Here is a 21,776-nt window from a genome sequence, read left to right as displayed (position 1 = left end):
AGCTCTCTTGGGAGGGACAGTCGACAGAACAGGTAATGTTTAGTCTGAAGCACAGAGTTAGAGAAGATTTGAGAGCTAGCTTCTCCTAGGTGACAGACAGTTCTGTACCCCACCGATACAACTTGTTAGCCTTGGCCCATGAGGACAGAATCAGAGGCAAAGAGGGCCAGTTTAGCCATGATGTGGAGGGGGGCGGGGAATAACCACAAACAAGCAAAAACAAAACCCCCAAAATCTCCACAGGAGGTGAAGGGTAGGTGTTCCTCATTACATGGTCCCTAAGCAAAACCGGATGAAATCAGTTGGTGCCTTGAAGGGGGGAGGGGGGTTCTTCTTTAGGGATCGTCGTACCCATGGGCCTCAGAGGTCTCTTCCAGTTCTGACTTTTGTCACCGCTGCACAGGACTACACATGCACAGACACCAACTATTTTCTAATTGCAATGGACCGATTGCTTTGGGCCACTTAGTGCCAAATCACAAGATCGTGGATTCCGAGCTGCGGGGGCCCTCGGAAGCCTCCCTTGTCCCCCACCTTATATTTACCGAGAAAACTGAGGCCCTGGGGGCGAAGTGTCGTGTCTTGAGTTACACAGGTACTAAACAGAGAGGTGGGATTTGAACCCGGCCCTCTGCCCTGAGCTAGGGCTCAGTCCACCATACCACGCTGTGGAGGAGGTAAAATGTGGAGCATGGTTTTTTTGCAGGAGGGGAGCCCCGCACACGTGGAGTCCTAGTTAGAGGGGGAGAGGTGCTAGGGAGGGAGAAAGGAGCAAAGGGGGACGGAGGGAGAAGAGGTTGAGCAAGGGGTCTGAGAACCCGAGAGAGAGGATCTGGAGGAATGGAGGACGATTTTTCGGGAGGGAGGGTGGCTGGGGTGTAGGCGAAGTGAAGAGGCGAGGGAGGGAGGGGTAAGGGGCCAGGGACCACGGGTGGGTGCTGGAGGGGAAGAAAAAGGAAGGGAAAGATGGAAGACTGAGCAGAGAGGAATAAGGGGGGTGGGGGTGGAGGAGGGGTGGGGAGAAAGGGAGGGGAAGAAAGGAGGAAGCGAGTGAGATTGTGAGCAGAGGGAGGAAGGAGAGGAGGAGGAGGAGGAGGAGAACGAGGAGAACGAGGAGGAGGAGGAGTAAGGGGGAGGAGGAGGAGGAGGAGGGGGAGGAGGAGGAGGAAGAAGAAGAAAGAGGGGGAGGGGGAGAACGAGGAGGAGGAGGAGGAAGGAGAGGGAAGGGGGGAAGAAGGAGGAGGAGGGAGGGGGAAGGGGAGGAGGAGGAGGAGGAGCCGAGAGCCGGGGCCACGGTCGGTTGGAGGAGTGGAGCGGGAAAGGAACCCGGCAGCCGGATCTGAGCGGGTGGTGAGCGGGACTCCATGGCGCTAGGTTGGGGTGCGCCCTAGAGGAGAGCCGGAGCGGGGGCGCCCGTGGCGGAAGGCCGCTCCAGCCTCCCCGGTCCGGGGGAGTGGACAGCAGCCGGCTTGCGGAGGGGATGCGGCGCCAGGGCTGGGGGAGGGCGCAGGGGAGGGGGCGCGCCCGCAGTTAGTCCCGCCCCTGAGGCTCCGCCCCGCCCCCCGTGGGCCCGGAGAGGAGGGGAGGGGGGCGGTCCTGACGGGCGGGGCCGAGCTTGCTGCCCCCGGGGAGGGCGGCCGTCCCAGGGGGGAGGAGCCGAGGGCTCCTCCGAGGCTCTACCTGGGTCGGGGCAGCGGGAGGACGGGGGCCCTCTGCCGGTTGCCCGGAGAGGGCAGTTCCGGGGAAGTTGGCAGTCACCACGGGGCTGGGAGGGCAGGGGAGCCCTCCCTCCTGACCGACCTCCGCGCTGCTACCTTCCTGGTGTCACCTTCCCAGTCTCTTGCGTGCCCCGCCCCGCCCCGCCCCAGCTCTCTCCTCCCTCGGTTTCCCCGGGTGGGCCCTCCTCCCTCCCTCCCTCCCCCTAGCTCCCTCTCTGCCTACTTCTCTGCCCCCGCCCCCTCTCTGGTCCTCCTTCCCTCCTCCGGGGCTCCCCAGCCCCTCCCTCTCTCCCAGTCTGCCTGCTTGCAGCTTTCCCTCCAAGTGCAGTTGCCTCCTTTCCCGGGACTCGAACACATTGGCTTTTTGTCCTCTCCTTTCAGATCACTCGGGGATCGGCAGCGCCTCTTGCTCCCCCGGCTGGGACCCGGAGCCGGAGACTTCGGGGGGCTCTGGAACAGCCAGAAGCCCCCGGACCCGTGGCCTGAAGCGTCCCGCGTGCCCCCTGGCTCGGGTGTCCCAGTGACTCGAGGGGAAGGGTCGCCGTCTTTCTGTGTGACGTCCAGCAGGCTGCTGAGCTTCTCCGTGCCAGCCCATTCCTGTTCGTTCCTGGGTGGTCAAGCAGAAGTGACCCAGAAAAAGATCATGGCCAGGTACAGCCACCAGAGCCTCCTGGACTGGCTCTACGGGGGCGTGGACCCCAGCTTTGAAGGCAATGGGGGCCCCCGACTGTGCCGCGTTTCTCTCGTGGAATCAGCGGCTGCTGGAGAGCGGGGCCTTCCTGGCTCTGGCAGTGCTGGAGATCCTAGTGGCCCTATGGCATCTCCTGTGGAAGCCTAAGGAAGACCGGAGAGGTCGGAGGGCCTGCCCCCGCCTCCCGCCGCCTCCACCCGCCACCGAGAGCCTCTTCAAGAACCTGCTCCTCGTGGCCCTGTGCCTGACCTTCGGCGTGGAGGTGGGCTTCAAATTCGCCACCAAGACCGTCATCTACCTGCTCAACCCCTGCCACCTGGTCACCATGATGCACGTGAGTTGGCTGGCTTGCTCCCGGGCAGCTGGGGCACTCAGGCAGGACTCCCACTCACCACTCCCCAGAGAAGCCGAAGCTGCTTCCACTAGCCTTGGAAGGGCCCCCGGGCCACTCTCCCGGCCGGGCCCTTTGTCATCTATTCAGGGGAGCACTTCAAGCGAGTGTGGCCTTCGTTCTCAACCACCCCGGGGAGCCCGGAGCTGGGGGGGAGGGCCTGAGGCAGTTTCCTGGAGGGCCGGGAATAGGAGATTTGGCGCCTTGAAATCCTCTGCCTTACTAGACTCACTGTAAGAGCAGATGCTAGTGGAGATGTGCAGGGAGAGAAACGCAAAGAAAGCACTCTGGGAACTCCGAGGATCAGAGCCCTTGGAGCTGGGGGGGGTGGGGGGGAGTCCCGCAAGGAGTGCAAGTGACCGGGCCAACTCGGGGTGGGGGGGAGGGAGAGATCACTTTGGGTTGAGGACTGGCAGAGGCTCTTGAAGGGTAGGAATTAGACAGGTGTGTGTGTATGTATGTGTGTATGTGTGTGTGAGTGTTTATGCGTGTATATATTTGTGTATGTGTACGGGTATGTGTATATGTATGTTTGTGTATGTGTGTATATGAGTACGGGTGTGTATAGATGTGTGTTTGTGTGTCTGTATGTGTGTACGAGTGTGTGTGTATGTGTGTATGAGTGTGTGTATGTGTGTATATATATGTGTGTGTAGGATGGCATCATCCAGGCAAAGGCTTGAAGGCAGCACCTTGGGGGAGAATATTTTTTGGTAAGTGTAAAAGCAGATTAATCCTTTGGGTCCAAATTGTAAATGACTCTCATCATTTGGTTTACTCTTCGGAGCTTTCAGCCACAACATTACTTGTCCCAGAGGCAACAGTCAGCCCCAGAGCTAGGAAGCCCTGTGTTCAAGTCCCATCCCTGGCACATCCTGGTTGTGTGTCCCCAAGCAAGTCACTTAATCTCAGTGTTCTAGACTAAAACTGATGACTGCAGAGAAGGTGCCCACTTGCATTGGTGGAGGGAATTTCCTCACCTGGGAGTACCCTATGCCAATGAAATCAGGGTTTTTGCCCTGCCCTCTTCTCTTCCCCCTCCCCCACCCCATGCTTTTAATAGTATCCAGGTTGGGGATAAGCCCTCTCTCCTTTCCCCAGAAGGTCGTCATATTTTTTACTGTCTTGGAGGACTTGTGAGGAGGGAAGAGAGAGACATTTCCTCAACTATGGGCTGTTTCTGAGGATTTCCAGGCACATCATAGAGTGCCCTGGTTACTAATGATTCTGATTCCAAAAGGACACTGATTACCTGCACTGGAGTGTGTGCACATGTGTGTATGTATGTGCATGTATATGCCTGTATGTGTACATGTGTGTACATGTATGTATGTGTGTGTTCACGCTGCTCTTGGAGGAGGAGGTAGCACACGGTTTCTTGTCTTCCTTCAACGGTTGCCTGTGTGGGTTTCACTTACTTTCAGTTAATTGGAGTGAGGTAACACTTACCGAATTTGGATTCTGAGGACCAACCAACAAAGATTGATTTAGTGAGTGCCTACTAGGGAGGTGGTTTAATGGGCAGAGTTGGATTTGGAGGCAGAGGGCTGGAGTTCCAATCCCAGACCTGCCACTTGTTACATGTGTCCACCTTTGGGCCTCAATTTCTTTCTCTGTAAAATGAAGCTGCCAGGCCCCTTCCAGCTTGAAAACAGTGATCCTGGGTAGAGAGCCCTGGCTCTTTCTGAACTGATGATGAAAAATGACAGTTCTGCCCTCAGAGACATTTGAGTAGAAACTGGAAAGGATCTGGGAATCTGACAAGTGGGTGCACAAAGCAGGAGCAAAGAGGAACACTGGGCTTCTTCAGGGAGGTGGCAGCCAACCTTAGCTTTGAAGACATTTAGGAGTCCGGGAGAGACCAGGAGGAGTCTGGGAGAGGCCAGGAGGAGGGTAGAGCCCAGTCCAGGCTAGGGTGCTTAATGAATACTTGTTGATTAATGAATGGGGGAGGAGGGAAGCTTGTGTGAAGATCTCGGGAATGGCCCTGCAGCCCAGTTTGGCTGGAATCAGTTAGTAAGTAGGGCCTTTATTAAATTCTGCTTTCCAAGTGCTGTGGATGTGTTAGGCCCTCGGGGGACACCCATGTGAAACAGCCCTTGCTCTCAGAACGCTCACATTCTCTCCAGAACATATGTGAGGGGGGAGTGATGAATAAGCCCCCCCTCCCAAAGGGAAGCTCATTGATCTTAGCCTGAAAGGGAACCAAGAGATCATTTTACAGATGAGGAAACTGAGGCCCAGAGAATTGAAGTGGCAAGGGCAGGATTTGCATGGGCTCCTGTAGTCTAGCAGCTCCACCCTCAAAGGCTGGAGCTGGGTGGCAGAAAACCTTAAGGGTGAGCCTTTTCGAGGAGGCACTGAGCAGGTTGGATGTTTGCTTGAGGATCAGAGTCCCTGATCTTGTCCGTGGATCAGAGACAAGAGGGGAAAAGCAAGGAGACCAGTTAGGAGACCTTCCCAAAGGGACTGGGCTTCCTGGGAGATGTTGGGGAGACAGAAACCACCCCCTCCTCAGCCCTGATTGGCTCTGGGAGGAGCTGGGAGGGACTGGGAGGCCGATGGCTCTGGGAGGACAGGGCAGGCTTGAGGGCCAGGCCACTTTTGCAAACAGCTGAATTTTAGGTGGGATGTCCAGCTGGCAGTTTGGAGAAATGAGGTTAAAACTCAAAGGACAGATTTAGGCCAGAGTGCCTAGGCCTCAGAGCCAGGAAGACTTTTCCTGGTTGTGTGACCCTAGGGTAGTCACTTAACCTCTGACTGCCTCCAGGCAACTGTACCTCAGGGTCCATCTGCTATGGTGGAGGGGTCTTTCTTCTTCTCGGAGTTGCCTTTAATCGATAACATCTGTCTCCCTTCTTCTGTCTGTCATCTTGCATGCACCCCCGCTCCAGAGGCGCCCCGAACAGTATAGCTCAATACCTGCTCTTCTGCATCTTCCGGTCACACGGCCAGCATGGGGCAGAGGCAGGATTGGAATCCAGGCTTTTCTGACTCACAGGCTTGCTCTCTATCTATACCTCTGTGTGTGTGTGTGTGTGTGTGTGTGTGTGTGTGTGTGTCTCTGGGCATGTTTCTGTCTCTGCATCTTTGTCTTTCTCAAGTCTCTCTCCCTTCTCCTGTCCCTCCTTTCCCCTTCTCTCCCTCCTCTTTCTCCCTTCCCATTCCTCCATCCCCTCTCTTTTCCTCTCTATTTTCCTCTTCTCTTTTTTTCCTCCCTCCCCTCTCCTTTCTCTCCACCCTTCTTTCCCCTCCCCTCCTTTTCCTCTCCTCTTCTTTCCCCCCTCCCCTCTTCCCTCTTATCTCCCTTCCTCCCCTCCCCTCCCCTCCCCTCTCCTCTCCTCTCCTCTCCTCTCCTCTCCTCTCCTCTCCTCTCCTCTCCTCTCCTCTCCTCTCCTCTCCTCTCCTCTTCTCTCCTCCTGTCCCCGGGTCTCCCTGTCTCTCTCTGTCTTTGTATGTGCCTCTCTCAGTGTCCCCCTCCCTATGTGTGTGTACACATACGTTTGTATTTGGGGCATCAGTTACCTAGTAGGCTGCCCAGTAATGGTTGAGGTTGACCTCTCCATTTCTGAGGGTCCTCTCCATGTTTCTTGTTCTTGGGCATCCTTGACTGCATGTCAGTTTCCAACAGCTAGGAAGCTGTTGTATGATATGGTCCCAGACCTGACTCATGAAGTAGGGGCTGGTGATGAGGTTTTTTTGGAGCGGGAGGGCAATGAGCCAATATGGGACAGGGTAGGGTACTCACTGTTCCTTGCATATGGGACACATGGAGTCATACAGAGCTGCTTTCTTTGACTCTCCCAAATCCTACCTATTAGCATGGTTCAGGAAGTAAGTGGATATGGGGGGGGTGCGGGGGGGGGGGGAGGAAAGCCACCAACTCCATACAAAAATATTCTGGTTAAAGATTCAGGGGAAGACAGCTCCAGTACTCAGCCTGTGTAGGGAAACAAATGTTCTGAAGTTATAAAATTTGAAGGCAGGAAGGGAAGAAAGCCGTCTTTATTTCAGGCTAGGAAAGTAGTACGGTAGGACAGTAGATAGCACATTGATGCAGGAGGCAAAAGTCCTGGATTCAAATCTTGCCTCTGACTACCTGTGTTACCTCTGAGAGTTACCTCCCTCCTCTCTGAGCCTCAGTTTCTTCCCCTGTAAAATGATAGAGTTGGATTAACTGGCCTCTGCAGACTCTAGATCTGGGATCTATGTAGGCCTTTGGACAAGTCTCTTGAATGTTCTAGGTTTCATTTTCTCTTCTGTAAAAGGCGGGGCTTGGGAGAAAAAAAAACCAGGGTGAGACTATCTGGCCTCTGAAGTCATTTCTAACTCCAGATTAACTAATTAATTAATTAATTAATCTAACTAATTAAGTAATCTAACTCCACTTAACCTCCTTGGTTCTCAGTTTTCCATCTGTAAAATAAAGGAATTGGACTCTGTTGGTGTCCTGACCTCCTCCTCCCACCCATTTGGATAGGCTACTCGTCATCTGTGCTATTAGCCTTCTGCAACTTCGAAGTCTTCAAGGGTCACACAGCTAGGATGTGTGAGCCATGAAGTTGAACCCAGACCTTTCTGACTCAGGCTGAACTCTCATGCACTGTGCTACATTGTTTTTTATAGTTGAGTTCTGAGTTCAAATCCAGCCTCAGACACTTACTAGCTTTGTGAGCCTGGGTAAGTCATCTAATCTCTGTCTACCTCAGTTTTGTCGTCTGTAAAATAGGGATAATAATAGCTCTTTCCTCCCAGAGTTGTGAGGATCAAATGAGATATATATATGTATGCATGTGTGTATTTATATATGTGTACATGCACACATAATACATACATACATATACACATACATACATACAGTTATCCCTTCCACATTGTGGGGGTTAGGGACCTGGTACCCCTGTGATCTGAAAAATCTGCATAAAATGTTTTGACCCTCCTTTTGTACCATAGAGGAAGTCTGAATTTTTATACTATTAAAAGATAAAACATGTTGATATTATACAATACTGTACATATATTTTCTGCATTTCTGAATTTCTAATCTTTTTCTGTGTTATTTGCTGGCCTTCACATGTCATCTGCAGCTTCTGCAAAACTCCATCCAAATTCACATTTAATTTCTTATGCCGATCTGAGATATATTGAAACCACGATGGGGAAAGGATAACTATACGACTTGAATGTTCCTGGAGTTGTAGCCACCCTGTGTGGGGCAGAGGGGAAAAAGACAGCGAAGACCAGTTACCTGATGTCTTAACAGTGATGCAGTAATCAAAGAGGAAAGCAAGATTGCTGTGTGGGGGCTTTGTGTCCTTACTAGTACTTTCCTTACGTTTCTTTTGCCTCAGTTTCCCTAAGAGTAAAATGAGGTGAGTAGTCCCTGGCCTTTCCCATTCATTGGTTCAGCACACATTGATGAAGTGCTCTCTCTGTGTCAGGCATCATGCCAGAGATACAGAGACAAATATGAAACAGCTGCCATCCTCATGTAGCTTATGTTCTTTTGAGGGAAAACATCAGTTGATCAAAAAGCATTTATTAAGAGCTTACTATATGCCAGGCACTCTGCCAAGCTTTGGAGACAGAAATAAAAGCAAATGTCATAGTCCCTGACCTCAAGAAACTTACATTCTAATAGGAGAAGACAACACATATAGGGGAGCAGGAAAAGGGTGGGCAGTGCTGAGAAAGGGGGGGAAGAGTCTGAATAAAGGCCAGGTTCGAATAAGACAAAGCACAGCTGTAATCCTTCCTAAAATGGTGGTCCTTGGAAGGGACCTTGGGATGAAAGTGACTCTAGGGTGGTCATGCAAATGGTGAGGAGGAGTTGAGAGGTGGAGTCCAGGTGAGAGTGAGTAAAAAATGGCACAAAGGCTCCGTGGATGCAAAGATTTTTTTTCAAAATAAGTTTTTATTGGTATCTTTGGTTTTTTACTTATAGTTCTTCCAAGTAGCCCATCTTCTCCCCCTGTCAGAGAGCCATTCCAGATAATAAATAGTATTTTTGAAAGACAAAAAAAGAGTAAAAAATGATTAAAAATGATTAAAGTCTGAAAATATGTGTGACATTCTGAACCCCCCACCTCTGCAAATAGGTATCTTTTCACATCTTTTCTTTCTAGCCATGTTTGTTCTTTAGAATTTTGCAACATTTATTTTTGAGTTTTCTTGTGGTTCTTCCATTTATAGTGTCAGAGACAATGTGCATTTTGCTTTCTCATTTCTACTTACTTCATTCTGCATCAGTTTGTGTAGATCTTCCCAGGCTCCTCTCTATTCCTCAAATTTCATAATTTCTTTCAGCACAGGAATATTCCATTCCATTCATATGCCATAATTTCTATAGCCATTCCCCAATCCATGAGCAGCTACTTTGTTTCCAGGTTTTTACTATCACAAAAAGTGCTGCTATAAATATTTTGGTGGAATTTTTCTTATCAGTGCCTTTCTTGGAGTATATGCATAGCAGTGGAATCTCTTGGTCAAAGAGTATGAATATATTAGTCACTTTATTTGCATAAGTCCTAATTGCTTTCCTAAATGGTTGTATTGATTCACAACTCCACCAACAATGCACTAACGTGCCTATCTGTCCACAGCCTGTCCACTATTGGCTATTGCAGTCTTTTGTCATCTTTACCAATTTCCAGGGTGTGAGATGAAACCTCAAGGTTTTTTTCAATGTGCATTTCTCTTATAATTAGTGATCTGGAGGATTCTTTCATGTGCTTGTGAATAGTTTCTGTTTCTTTTGAGAACTGTTCATATGTTTTGACCACTTATCTTTCGGGGAATGGCTTTTGGTTATATATACATGCACATACATACATATATACACACATATATGTATGTAGCTATGTGTGTGTACACACATGTACACATATAGATATGTGCAGATGCGCATATACATGTATACATACGTTCAGACACAAAAGGCAGCTAAGTGGCACAGTGGATAGAGCACCGGGCCTGGAGTGAGGAAGACATATTCCTGAGTACAAATGTGGCCTCAGACACTTATTAGCTGTGTGACTCTGGGTAAGTCACTTGACCCTGCTTGCCTCAGTTTCCTCATTTGTCAAATGAGCTGGAGGAGGAAATGGCAAAGCACTCCAGTAACTTTCCCAAGAAAACCCCAAATGGGATCATGAAGAGTCGAAATGACTCAACAACAAAGCAGCAACAATAGATACGTATATATTTATGTACATATACATACATACATATTTGTTAATTGTTTATGTACCTTGGATACTCAAACCTTATTGGAGAAATTTGTAGAAAGATTAAAAAAAAAGATACAGTGCCTGCCTTCGTTGTATTGGTGAAAAATGACACATACACGGGGGATGAAATACAAAATATCTACAAAGTAGACTTTAAAAGTAGCGCCTTATGAGAAAATCCCTCACTGGATGATACATCAAGGGAGAGAAACAATTGAGAAACAAAACAGAATAGTGAAAATGTCGGCCATAGAGATCATGGGGAGTGGGCCTTGGAAGCCCAATGGCCTGGGCTTAAGTCCCGTCTATGTAATCAGGGGCCAGTCATTTAACCTTTTAGTGCCCCAGGCAACTTGCAAATACTCAGAAGTTGAAAATGAATCCCAGACCCGCCTGCTGGAAGTAATATGCCCCCATGGATAAACTCATGGCTCTAGACCCTGCTCCTCCCCCACCCCCCAAATGGCTGTCGGTGTGACAGGTGGTGTATCAAGTGTAGATGGGTGAGGCTGCCCATTTTTAGTGAGGACTTCTTGGGAAGTGAGGTCATCCACAGGAAACATGGGGCTCTCCAGGGTCATTTTCCTCCAACCCTCTTTTTCTCCCCTTTCCTCTCATTAACAAAAAAGTCATTCATGAAAAGAAACAACCCCTATGAGCTGCTGCGAGACTCAGACTCTCTAGGCAGGAGTGTTATTTCAGAGAGCAGATGGCAAGGATCAGAGGGCATCCTATCTGGATAGGGGCCCCTGGCAAGTGAGCATGTCCAGGAAGGTCAGCCAGGAGACTGGCTTCAGCTGGCAGCATCCCTCGATGGCTGTGGGGCACTGGGAGTTAGGAGCTCTGACTCTGATAACTGATCCACTAGGCAAGAACCTTTTCCTCTTGGGGCCTCAGTTTCCTCATCTGGACAATGAGGGGGTTGGACCAGATATTCTCTCCCAGCCCTGTAACCTTTCCTTTGTGAATAACGCCAGAGGAAGTGGAAGGGGCACAGACCAGTGGGAAGTGCCTTTGTCAGCCAGTTTCTCCTTCAGATAGGCCAGGCAGACAACCCCTTTAAGGCCCAGTTTGTCCCCCTGCTCCCTGACTGTCCCTCCTACCCCTTCACTCCCAACCCCCACCGTGTCTCCCTGTTGGAGCCCTTTCCTACCACTGAGAACAGATGCAGGCTCCAGGGGCCTCTGAGATGTGTCCCTGCCAGGCACAGGATAGAAATAGAGCTGTTTGCCCCAGAGGCTCGACTCGTGTGATCTGGACGCTGGCTGGCCATCTCCCCCTCTCTCCACTTAGTGTCTTGTGATTATTTTGGCAGCAGCTGAAATTGAAGCTGGATGTTGGGGGCCTAGGGGAAACAGAAGGGTAGGACCACACCTAGCAGTTCCTGAGCCTGGAGTCCTTTGGAGAGGGTAGGGGCTGTAGGGGGAGGGGTTGCCTTTAGGTCACTTGATCCACCAGCTCTCACAGGCTAGCCTCTAATAAGTTCACACTTTCTATATCCTCTGCCTAGAAGGAGGAGGAGGCAGAAATATGTGTGCCTGTGTGTGTGTTGTGGTATGTGTGTGTGTGTGTGTGTGTGTGTGTGTGATTTAAAGATATAGATCTCTAAAAAGATAAGTAACGTTAAGAACAACATTTTAAAAATTGTTTTCAGACATGGGGGTAGTCATGACTTAAAAATTAAAAAAAGTTTTATTGATGTTTTTTATTCTATAATCATTTGCCCATGGTTTCCCTCCCCAAGGTAGCCTCACCTTGAACAAAAACAACAAAAACCCCCCACAAAACACCCAACTGTTAAGCAAAACTTTTCCATAGAGTAGGCAGCATTTCACTCCTATAATCTACTACCTTTCTGCCTAGAGGAAAGAATCATGTTCTAGAACGGTGTGGTCCAGCAGAAAGAGCACTAGCTCTGAAGTGGGAGAACCTGGATTCAAATCCTGATGCTGATGCTTAGTATTTGTGTGCCTTAGTACATTCTCCCAGGACCATCTGTCAAATGGTGGGGGGGGTGTTTGGGCTACATGATCTCTGAGGTTCCTTTTAAATTGACTAACTTATGATATATGATTCCCCACTCCCCACCCACACACACCATATAGTTGGAACTGGAAGCAATTGTAGAAATCCACTCCCCTCATTTTATTATTTTTTAACTTTTTAAAATTTTCTACTTTTCTTGTGAACTTAAATATCTACTAACATTTCAATATACAAAGAACAGAAGAGGATTGTTTATAAAACTGTAAATATTTTACATATACTTTGTTTTGAAAAAAAGGATGGATATTAAATTTAACACGAAAGTAATAATATTGCCATTTGTATTCCTTTCTGATCTTTTTTGTTATCTATGTATTTTCTAATGTTTGATGTTCTTTATAGTTAAATTTTTTTGTTGTTGTTGACCTTCCCCCCTTCCCACTTCTATTGGAAACCTTCCCTGGTAACAAATATAGTCAAGCAAAATAAACTCAAAACATTGGCCTTGCTTGAAAACATAAGTCTCATTCCATACCTCTAGACCATCGCCTCTTTCCAAGAGGAGAGAAGCAAGGTTTTTTCATTGTCCTTTCCAGTCATAATTGGTCACTGCATTGATCAAGTGTTCTGTGGTCTCTAGTTATTTCCCTTTACATTATTATGGTCCTTATGTCAGTGCTTCTTTTTGTCCTGCACATTTCAGTCTGCATCAGTTCATAGGAATCTCCTCAAGATTCTCTGTATCCATTATATTCCTTATTTCTTAGGGTACTTCAAAAATATTCCATTGCATTCAGACCTATGATTGATTACCTCCCAATGATCCTTGTGTTTGAACTGATTTTTGTTGTCCTTTAGGGTTGTTTTTCAGTTACATTGTTTCACTCATTGTGTACAGATTGTTCTGCTCTGTATCATTTCATGCACGTCCTCCTAGGTTTCCCGGAATTCTTTATCATTTGTTATTTTTTGTGTTCTTTTTGTTGTTCATTTGTGTCCAACTCTTCATGACCCCCTTTGGAGTTTTCTTGGCAGAGATACTGGAGTGGTTTGCCATTTCCTTCTCCAGCTTATTTGACAGATGAAACTGAGGCAAACAGGGTTAAATGACTTACCTAGGGTCACATAGCTAGTAAATGTGTGAAGCCAGATTTGAACACATGAAGATGAGTCTTCCTTATGGTATGATAATTAATATTCTATCACATTCCTATACTACAATGTGCTCGGTCATTTCCTAATGAATAGGTATCTCTTGTGTTTCCACTTTTTGCTACTTCCAAACAGTAGCAACTGTTTATTTAACAACTTTGCTATTTAACTTTGGGAAAGTTGTTTAACCCCTCTCTGGACCCCAGCTCCTTTGTAAAATGAGAACTGGACTAACTGTTCTTTTAGGTCTCTTTCAGCTTTACATCTATGATTCTAAGTGCTGCTGTGAATCCTAGTTATTAGGTTACATATCTTTTTGACACCTACCTCCTTGGGTTATGTGCCCAGTAGTGAGCTCATTGAGTCAAAGAGTAGTAGTAACTTTTGGGGGGGCATATTTACAAGTTGATTTTGAGAATGGTTGGATTAATTCTCAGCTCTATCAATAGTGCATTGTTGTACCTGACTTTTCATAACCCTTCCGACAATGACTGTTTTCATCTCATACTGTTTTTGCTAATTTGATGAATATGAGGTGACATGTCAGAGTTGTTTAACTTCCATTTCTCTTATTAGTGATTTGAAGTATCTTTTCATATTGTTATTACTAGATAGTATTTCTAGATTGTTATTGCTACATCATTATTGCTTGATTTTATTTCTTGAGAAAACTATTTTTTCAGTACTTATCTGTTGAAGAATGGCTCTTAGTCTTCTATATTTGAGCTAGTTCCCTATATATCTTGGTTATTCATCAAGCTCTTTTCCCCAACTACTAGTTTTCCTTATCTCTTCATGTCGTTTTTTACTTTTATATACTTGAAGTTGTCCTTGTTCTCTTTTATAAGCTCCTTTATTCCTTGTTTGATTGAGATTTCTTCTCCTAACCATCGTCATGAAAAAGTATGAAATGTGAAAAGATCTTCTATTCTCATCTATTTTTAAAAACAATTTGTTAAAATGTGGCTTTTCCTATTTAGGTCCACTTGGAACTTTTTATGGCATATGGTATAAACCCATTTTTCTGCCCACCCAGAAGTCCTTTTTTATTTTATTGATGTCTTTGTTTTTATATCACTCTTATGTCTGATTATAACTATTTTGCCCTCCCAAACCTCCCCTTCCCTCAGTAAGGCTGCCCTTGTGACAAAGATTAAAAAAGAAAAAGAAACAAATTCTATAGTGAAACCAGTCAACCTATAGGCCATGTCTGGCAGTATTTATGTGACATTCTACAATCTGGTCCATTTTGTCTTCTTAATTGATATTTGTAACTATGCTATTAAAATTTATTCAAATAGTTGCTGAAATGCTGTGTACAAAATACAGGCTGTGATGTTTGAGGGTTCATGATCAGGAAATACTGTGCCAGCACATTGTCAAACTCCTGGTAAAACATCTAAGATCTTGCTTATTTTAACCACTCTTCTTATAGGAACAAAGGGCATGGTTATACAGGGATGTGCTGGGGAGCTGATTGTTAAATTTTTAGTACTTCCTAAATCTAAACCAGGGCTTGATTTATTGTTTTTTGATTGTCTAGACTTAAGAAAGTGTTAATAATGATTAAAATGATTAATGATTAAACTTAAAAGTGTCCCCTACAAACATTTTTCTTCCTCTGGAGAGCTGGTTGTTAAACATTTACCAACATACTGATCATGGTTAAGTATGATTTAACAGATGGGAGGACTTGGCTTAGAGTGGCATGGCGTGCCTTGTGACTTACTGATTTTGAATCTCTAGTATACACAGAGCCCTGTTCCCCTGAGCACTAGGCTTGTACTTCCAGGACAAGTGGTAAGGCTTAGGTTCTTATTTGATTGAGATATTCTTCTTCAAGTTTGGTATTTCTAGGCTGAAGAAGGTGATTTCAGATCATCTCACTGTGTGTTTTTGTAAAGACTGCCTGTGTTAACTTGATCTATCTAATGTGTTCTCCCTGGGGCCCAGTTATATGTCCCTTAGTCTTGAGTGTTTAACAAGATCCTATTCTGGATGTCTGTTTGTTATTAAATCCCCTATGGTTCTTTGTGTATTCATGTCAATATATCCCTCTTAGACCTGAACCCTTTGGGACAGGGAACATACTTTTTAAGTTGCTTCTGTATCCATGCACCTGATACATTGTTGCATATGCAATGGGATCTCAGCCAATGCAAAATTATGATGATAACATGTCAAGTTTCTATAGCAATTAAAGCTTGCCTCATAACAACCCTGTGAGGGAGAGACTGATTATTGTTCTCATTTTACAAAGGAGAAAAACTGAGGCTCTGAAGGATTGAGTGACTTGATTTTCTTTTCTTTTATTAGTGATTTGAAGAAATCTTTCATATTCTTTAAAGTTTGCAATCCTTCTTTGGAGAACTGTTTGTATTCTTTGAACATTATCCATTGAGGAAATGGCTTTTGGGTTTACATATTTCTGTTAGGTTCTTAAACATCTTGGATGTCAGGCTCCTATCAGAGATTAAAAATAAAGATTTTTCTTTTCAATCTGTAGCTGACAATCTTAGTTGCATTGATTTTGTTCATGCAAAAAAAAAAACTTTTCTAGGTACTTAGTTATCTATTTTATCTTTGTAATTACCAGGGTTAGATGACTTGAACAAGTTCATACAATTAAGATTAAAGCAAGATCTCAACCAGAGGTTAAGTGACTTGACCACGGTCACACAGCTAGTAAGTGTCTGAGGCCAGATTTTAGCTGAGGTCTTAACTGACTTCAGGCCCAACTCTATCTGCCTAGCTGCCTATGGCTATCTGTTCTATCACTCAAGTCAGTAGCACTCAGCCTCCAATTTTTCTAGAATTGTTTTATAAAATGTCCTGCTGTAGCTGACACCTTTTAAAAAGTTCTGAATTACCTAGTTTTAAAAAAGAATGACTAGTTGTGTGACCCTGCACAAGTCACTTAACCCCAACCTCCTTGCCAAAAAAACAAAAATAAAATTAATACAAATTGAAATGCCTGAGAATTTTTTTGTATCCTTTGAGACAACAAGTGACATGCTAATATATTCTAAAGCAAGGATTGGGACTCACTGTAATAATGATTTGTTTTTTAAGAAGAATCTTATGGACTGGGAGAATTCATAGGTGCTCAATTTTCTGTCCCTATTCCCATTTCAACCATCATTTCTGTCTCAATTTTCTGTCGCCATCACCATTTCAATCAGGCAGTTCCTTATTTCTCTTCTTTCCTCTAGAGCACAGAGGATACTGATTCCTGATTCAAGATGGCTCTGGTGAAAACTAATGCTCAAGCTTTAGAAAGCTCTCCATATATTTTCTCATACTTGGCCATCCATTATTTTGAAAGAAATCAGAGAATGTTTCTGTCTTGTAGTTGTTATAGTTTTTAGGTGGCTCTACCAAAATAGTGTGGGGCATCAGACTAAATAATTTCTGAGCATCTGGACACAGCTTTTTGACCTTAGCCTGTCTGCAACTTGCTAAATGAGCTTAAACACTCAATTTAAGCTTTTCCTACCTTTGTCTTCCATGTTCAGTGGTTAAAGTGGAACCAAGCATATAATGTATGACCCTGTCTGTTTCTGTTTAATCAATATATTTTAAGAATGCCAAGCATTGAGGGTACAGACAAACACAAAACAGTCCTTGCCATCATGAACTTTGTCCTACTAGAGGAAAATCACCTATGCAGGTAAATCGAGTCAGATTATATAATCAAACAATTAGTAAATATGTTTAGATACTTACTTTATGCTAGGCACAATTGCTAGATTAAGGGTGAACAAAAAAATGAAACAATTCCTGCTTTTGAGGAGTAAGGAAGACAACTTACTCACCTGTAAGAATTTACAAAGTAAGTAGAAAGTAGATTGGGACTGGGAGAGGAGGTGCTAGTTGCTGCAGGGCTCTCAGGCAAGACCTCCTATAGGAGGGCATACTTGAATTGAGCTCTGAGAGGAAGTCAGGAATTTTCCAGAGGTGGAGGTGAGGAAGGAGTTCGTTCCAGACATAGTTGACAGCCTGTCCAAACACGTGGAGGTGGGAGATGCTCTGTTGTGTTTTGTGTGAGGCACTGCACAAATTCCAGTTTGGTTGGACTATATTGTGCATGCAGAGGAGTGCTATCAAATTCCACTGGAAAGGTAGGTTGGAGTCAGGTTGGGAAGATCTGTATTTGATCTCAAAAGTAATAGGGAGCCACTAGAGCTTTTTGAGCCAGGGAATAGAATAGTGACTCCTGTGTTTTCACATCACATTTGGCAGCTGTATGTGGAGGGCAGATTGGAAAAGAGAGAGCTTGGAAGTGGGGAGACCAATGAAAAGGCTATTGCAATAATCCCGGTGATAGGTGATAAGGACCTGAATCATTCTGGTGGCCATGGGAATGGATAAAAGGAACTTGAACTGAAATATGTCGTGGAAGTAGACTTGCTAAGACTTGGATATGAGAGGTGAAGGAGAATGAAGAGTCAGGGGTGGCTCTGAGTGCCTGAGGGACAGCGTGTAACTTGGGTGATGGAAAGCATGGCAGATTTCTCAACAGAAATGGAAAGAGAGAGGAACATAATGAGTTCTGTTTGAGACTTAGTGAGTTGGAGATGCCTAGGAGACATCCACTTACCATTTCCAATAGAAACTTAGTGATTTGGGACTGGAGCTCAGGAGATGGATGAGAGCTGGCCCTCCAGAGCAAGGAAGTCCAGAGAGGAAGATCCAAGCAACAGAAGTCGATGATGTCATGGAGAGAAAGTATAATGACAGAAGAAAAGCTCAGGACCAAGCTGTGGGGTTCATTCAGTGTTAGGAAGTATGACATGGATAACAAGCTAGCAAAGGAGACTAGGGAATGCTCAGATAGCTGGGAGGAGAACCCAGAGAGAGTGGTTTCAATGAAGATCCAGAGAGGAGAGGATGCCCATGAGGAGAAGGATGGTTGACAATGTGAATATGCTGTAGAGAGGTCGAGGGGGATTAGGAAGGACTGAAAAAAGACCATCATGTTCAACCATTAAGAGATCAATGGTAACTCTAGAGAGAACAGTTGAGTGATGAACTCAGAAGCCAAATTGCAAAGCAGTGAGGAATGAAGGAGGAAAGTGGAGGCAACCAGTACCCTTTGGCTGTGAAAAAGGAGGCGAAATACAGAACAGGGTGTGGTAGGTTCTAATGAGGGTTTTTAAGGGTAAGAGAGGTCTGGGCATGTCTATAAGGCAATACAGAAGGAATCCATAGAGAGGGAGAGACTAAAATTAGAGGAAGAGGGAGAATGGGCCAACAATAAAAACCAAATTGTATACACATGCCAGTTAAAAGTTAATAACTAACACTATGGTCTCTTCTGATCTTTAGGACTGTATGTTGAAATATATGACTATTTCTTTACTTAGCTATATTTAGTACCAGGGGCACCTGGCTGGCACAGGAGGATAGAGTGCTAGTCCTGGAGTCAGGAAGACTCATCTTCCAGAGTTCAAATCTGGCCTCAGAAATTTACCAGCTGTGTGACCCTGGGCAAGTCACTTACCCCTGTTTGCCTCAGTTTCCTCATCTGTAAAATGGAAAAGGAAATGGCAAACCACTCCAGAGCCAAGAAAACTCAAATGGGGTCATGAAGAGTTGGATACAAGGGAAAAGAACTACATAGTAACAAACAAGAAGTGATTATATGGACCTCCTACTTTTGCTTTATACAAAATGTATCTTTTCCCATAGACTTTTCCATATTTTTGTACAGTCTTTGTATTGGTCATTCTTCATGGTCCTTTCTTCAGTTTCCATTGTACATGACTTTGCTATTCAGCCTGCTAATTCTTCTACCACTAGACATTAGGTGGCTTTGGTCTTTCCCTAGAACTCAACTCTCAGTCTTATTGTATAACTATGGCTTGTTCTATTTTCTCAAACGATTGCCTTGGGCTCTGTTCCCAATAGTGGAATTCAGACTCCATGTAGTTCTCTAGACTGGCATGAGTCAGAAGAGGTGGGTTTAACTCTAGCACTTACAAGTTGTATGAAATTATTTCTAAATTATTTTTAATAAGGCTAAGTTAATTAGCCTTCCATGCTTCAGTTTCCTCATCTGTAAAATGGAAGCAATAATAATTTTACTTCCTACCTCACGGGCGGCTTGAGGGGCAGGGAGAAGTACTTTGTAAACTTTAGAGATTACTATTCTATTATTATTATAACCGCATAATAATAGGTCAAAATCAGCTTTGTTACATGTTTGCTAAGTTGTTTTCTAGAAAGATTGTTCCAGTTTGCAGGGCTATCAGCCTTGTGTGAACGTACAGCTAATTAATTAAAGCAGTTATTAAGAGCCTATTAAGTGCTAAGCAGTGAGGATACAAAAGTCAATAAATAAAAACAGTCCCAGCTCTCAGGGAACTTACATTCAGTGGGTGGAGATATTCGTTAACCAACAATCATTTGTTAAATCCGGGCACTGTACTAGGCACTAGAGACAGACAGATAAAATGAAGCAATCCCTGCCTACAAAGAGCTTCCATTCGATATAAGTAGCTGGAGACATCCGTTAACCAACAAGAATCCTGAGAAGACAAAGACCTGCTATTGTTTTGGGAGGCAGCCTTTGAGTCCAGCTGAAGGGCATTGGAGCTGTCCAAACTGAGGAGTTGGGCTGAGCAGGCCTGCTGGGAGAGAAGGGGTGTTTTTGAAGCTTGGAAACTGATGCATGTCACCTCCTCTTAACCCTCTCCCATAGCATCTCTCATCTTCCCTTCCAATCACTTTTATTTCTTTTCTCTGGAACCCTTTTGACCCTGGATGCTGCCACAACATCAAGTCTGCTTTTAAAAAAATATCACTTTAGTCTTCATTCTTTTCCCGTTGTTGATCCCCTCCAGAGCCTTGGTGAGTTTTTGGGTTTTTTGGTCATTTGTTCTGCTGTAGTTATGACAGTCTCTTCTTGGTCTGTAACTACTTATGCTGGTTATGTTTTTCATAAGTTCATAGATTTGGAGCTGGAGGGTTCCGTAAAGGTCTGAGCCCTTCATTTTGTGGATGAAGAAACTGAGCCTCACAGAAGTGAAGTGACTTATCTAGGGTCACACAAAGGATCATAGATTTGGAGCTGGAGGGGACTTTTAAGGTTTTTGAGTGCTACCTCCTCATTTTGTCAAGGAAGAAACTGAAGCCCAAGAGGTCAAGTGACTTGTCTAGGGTCATACAGCTAGTGTCTGAAGTGGGATTCCTATCTACATCTTCCCATTTCCAAGTTCAGTGCTCTACCCATTGTACCACACTGCTTCACCTTCCTCTAAGACCTTTCTAGCCCAGCTTAACCTAACTCCAATCCCTTCCTTGTTCTATGTTCTTTACCACCTGAATACTGGAGATAAAGATGGAAGATCCTTTGAGAAAAGAAAGGGACTATCTTCTTTTGCTTTCCCTCAGACCATAGGGCTTATTTTTGTACACAAAACACTTTCATTTCAAATCTTGCCTAGGTGTCTTACTACCTGTGTGATCTTAGGCATGGGTGGGGAGCCTGCAGCCTCAACGTCACATGTGGCCCTCTAGGTCCTCAAGGGCAGCCCTTTGCCTGAATACAAACTTCAAAGAATAAATACCCTTAATAAAAGGATTTGTTCTGTGAAATTTGGATTCAAGCAAAGGGCCGCCCTTGAGGATCTAAAGGGCCACATGTGGCCTTGAGGCCACAGGTTCCCCATGCCTGCCCTAGACAAATGATTAAATCCTTTCAGCCTCAGCTTTCTCATCTATAAAATTAGGGACTGGACTTGATGTTCTTGAAAGTCCCTTTAAGTGCTAAATTCTGATCCTCTGTGTGACCAGAGGCAAATCACTTCTCAATTTCTTCATCTGGAAAATGAGGGGATCAGATTCAATGACCTCTAAGCTGCTCTCCTTCCATCTCTAAATCTATGGTCCTATTTGTGACTGAAAAGTGAAGCCTGACTAATGGACAGAGTCCATTTTTCTCCTCTTTCTCCATTTCTCCCCTCTTTGTCTATTTCTCCATCTCCCAAGGTCTCTTAGGCACTGTTCTGACAGCTCCTTTACTCATTAGAGAATTTTTTCTCTCTACTCCTCACGATAACTACAAGATACCTTTTTCTTGACTTCTCTTCCCATGGACATATTTATTTGCATCTTGGCCTCAATCTCTCTGAAGTATCTGTTCACTTTCATCCCAATTCAAAAATGATGCTGCTATATCTTAGTCTTAATTTCTCCTTGGACATCTAAAGACAGCACTTTTGCTTTCTTTCATTTAAAATATAATGCACAGGAGAAAAATGTTTCTTAGACTCATGGCATTTCCCTTTCCTTGCCTGCATTTTTCAGATGACTAATTTTTCAGATCTTATATTTCATTGAAGTTTTCTTTTTATTCATCTTGCTAGAATCATAACATAAAGTTGAGCTGGGTTTCATGAGGAAAATCTCATCCTGGACCTCCCAATTTCCAGTATGAGGGGCCATGTCTAATGACTATATAAACCAGAGTCTTAGGAAGATCAAATGCTCTGTACTTCTAGGCATTGTGCGAGTATTTTAAGATAGCCTTTGAGACTAGAGCCATGGAGCTCCAAATAGCTGTTTGACGGCATTAGAAAACTTGGGTCCATGCCAATTGGGTATGT

General features: G+C 45.0%; 1 protein-coding gene across 1 annotated transcript in view; it reads left to right on the top strand.

Moving 5' to 3' along the window:
- The first annotated feature begins 1,683 nt into the window (after nt 1–1,683).
- Nucleotides 1,684–21,776, top strand: part of TMEM164 (transmembrane protein 164) — a 120,462-nt gene continuing 100,369 nt past the window's right edge. The window contains 2 exon segments of the mRNA XM_072626926.1: nt 1,684–2,439; nt 2,441–2,743. Of these exon segments, the coding sequence (XP_072483027.1) occupies nt 2,362–2,439; nt 2,441–2,743 (381 nt within the window). The 5' untranslated portion in view covers nt 1,684–2,361.

The sequence above is a fragment of the Notamacropus eugenii genome, chromosome X (genome assembly GCF_028372415.1).
Source record: "Notamacropus eugenii isolate mMacEug1 chromosome X, mMacEug1.pri_v2, whole genome shotgun sequence".
In the NCBI taxonomy this organism is placed as follows: domain Eukaryota; kingdom Metazoa; phylum Chordata; class Mammalia; order Diprotodontia; family Macropodidae; genus Notamacropus; species Notamacropus eugenii.
The sequence above is the reverse complement of the archived record's forward strand: the minus strand, read 5'-3'. Positions and strand labels throughout refer to the sequence as shown.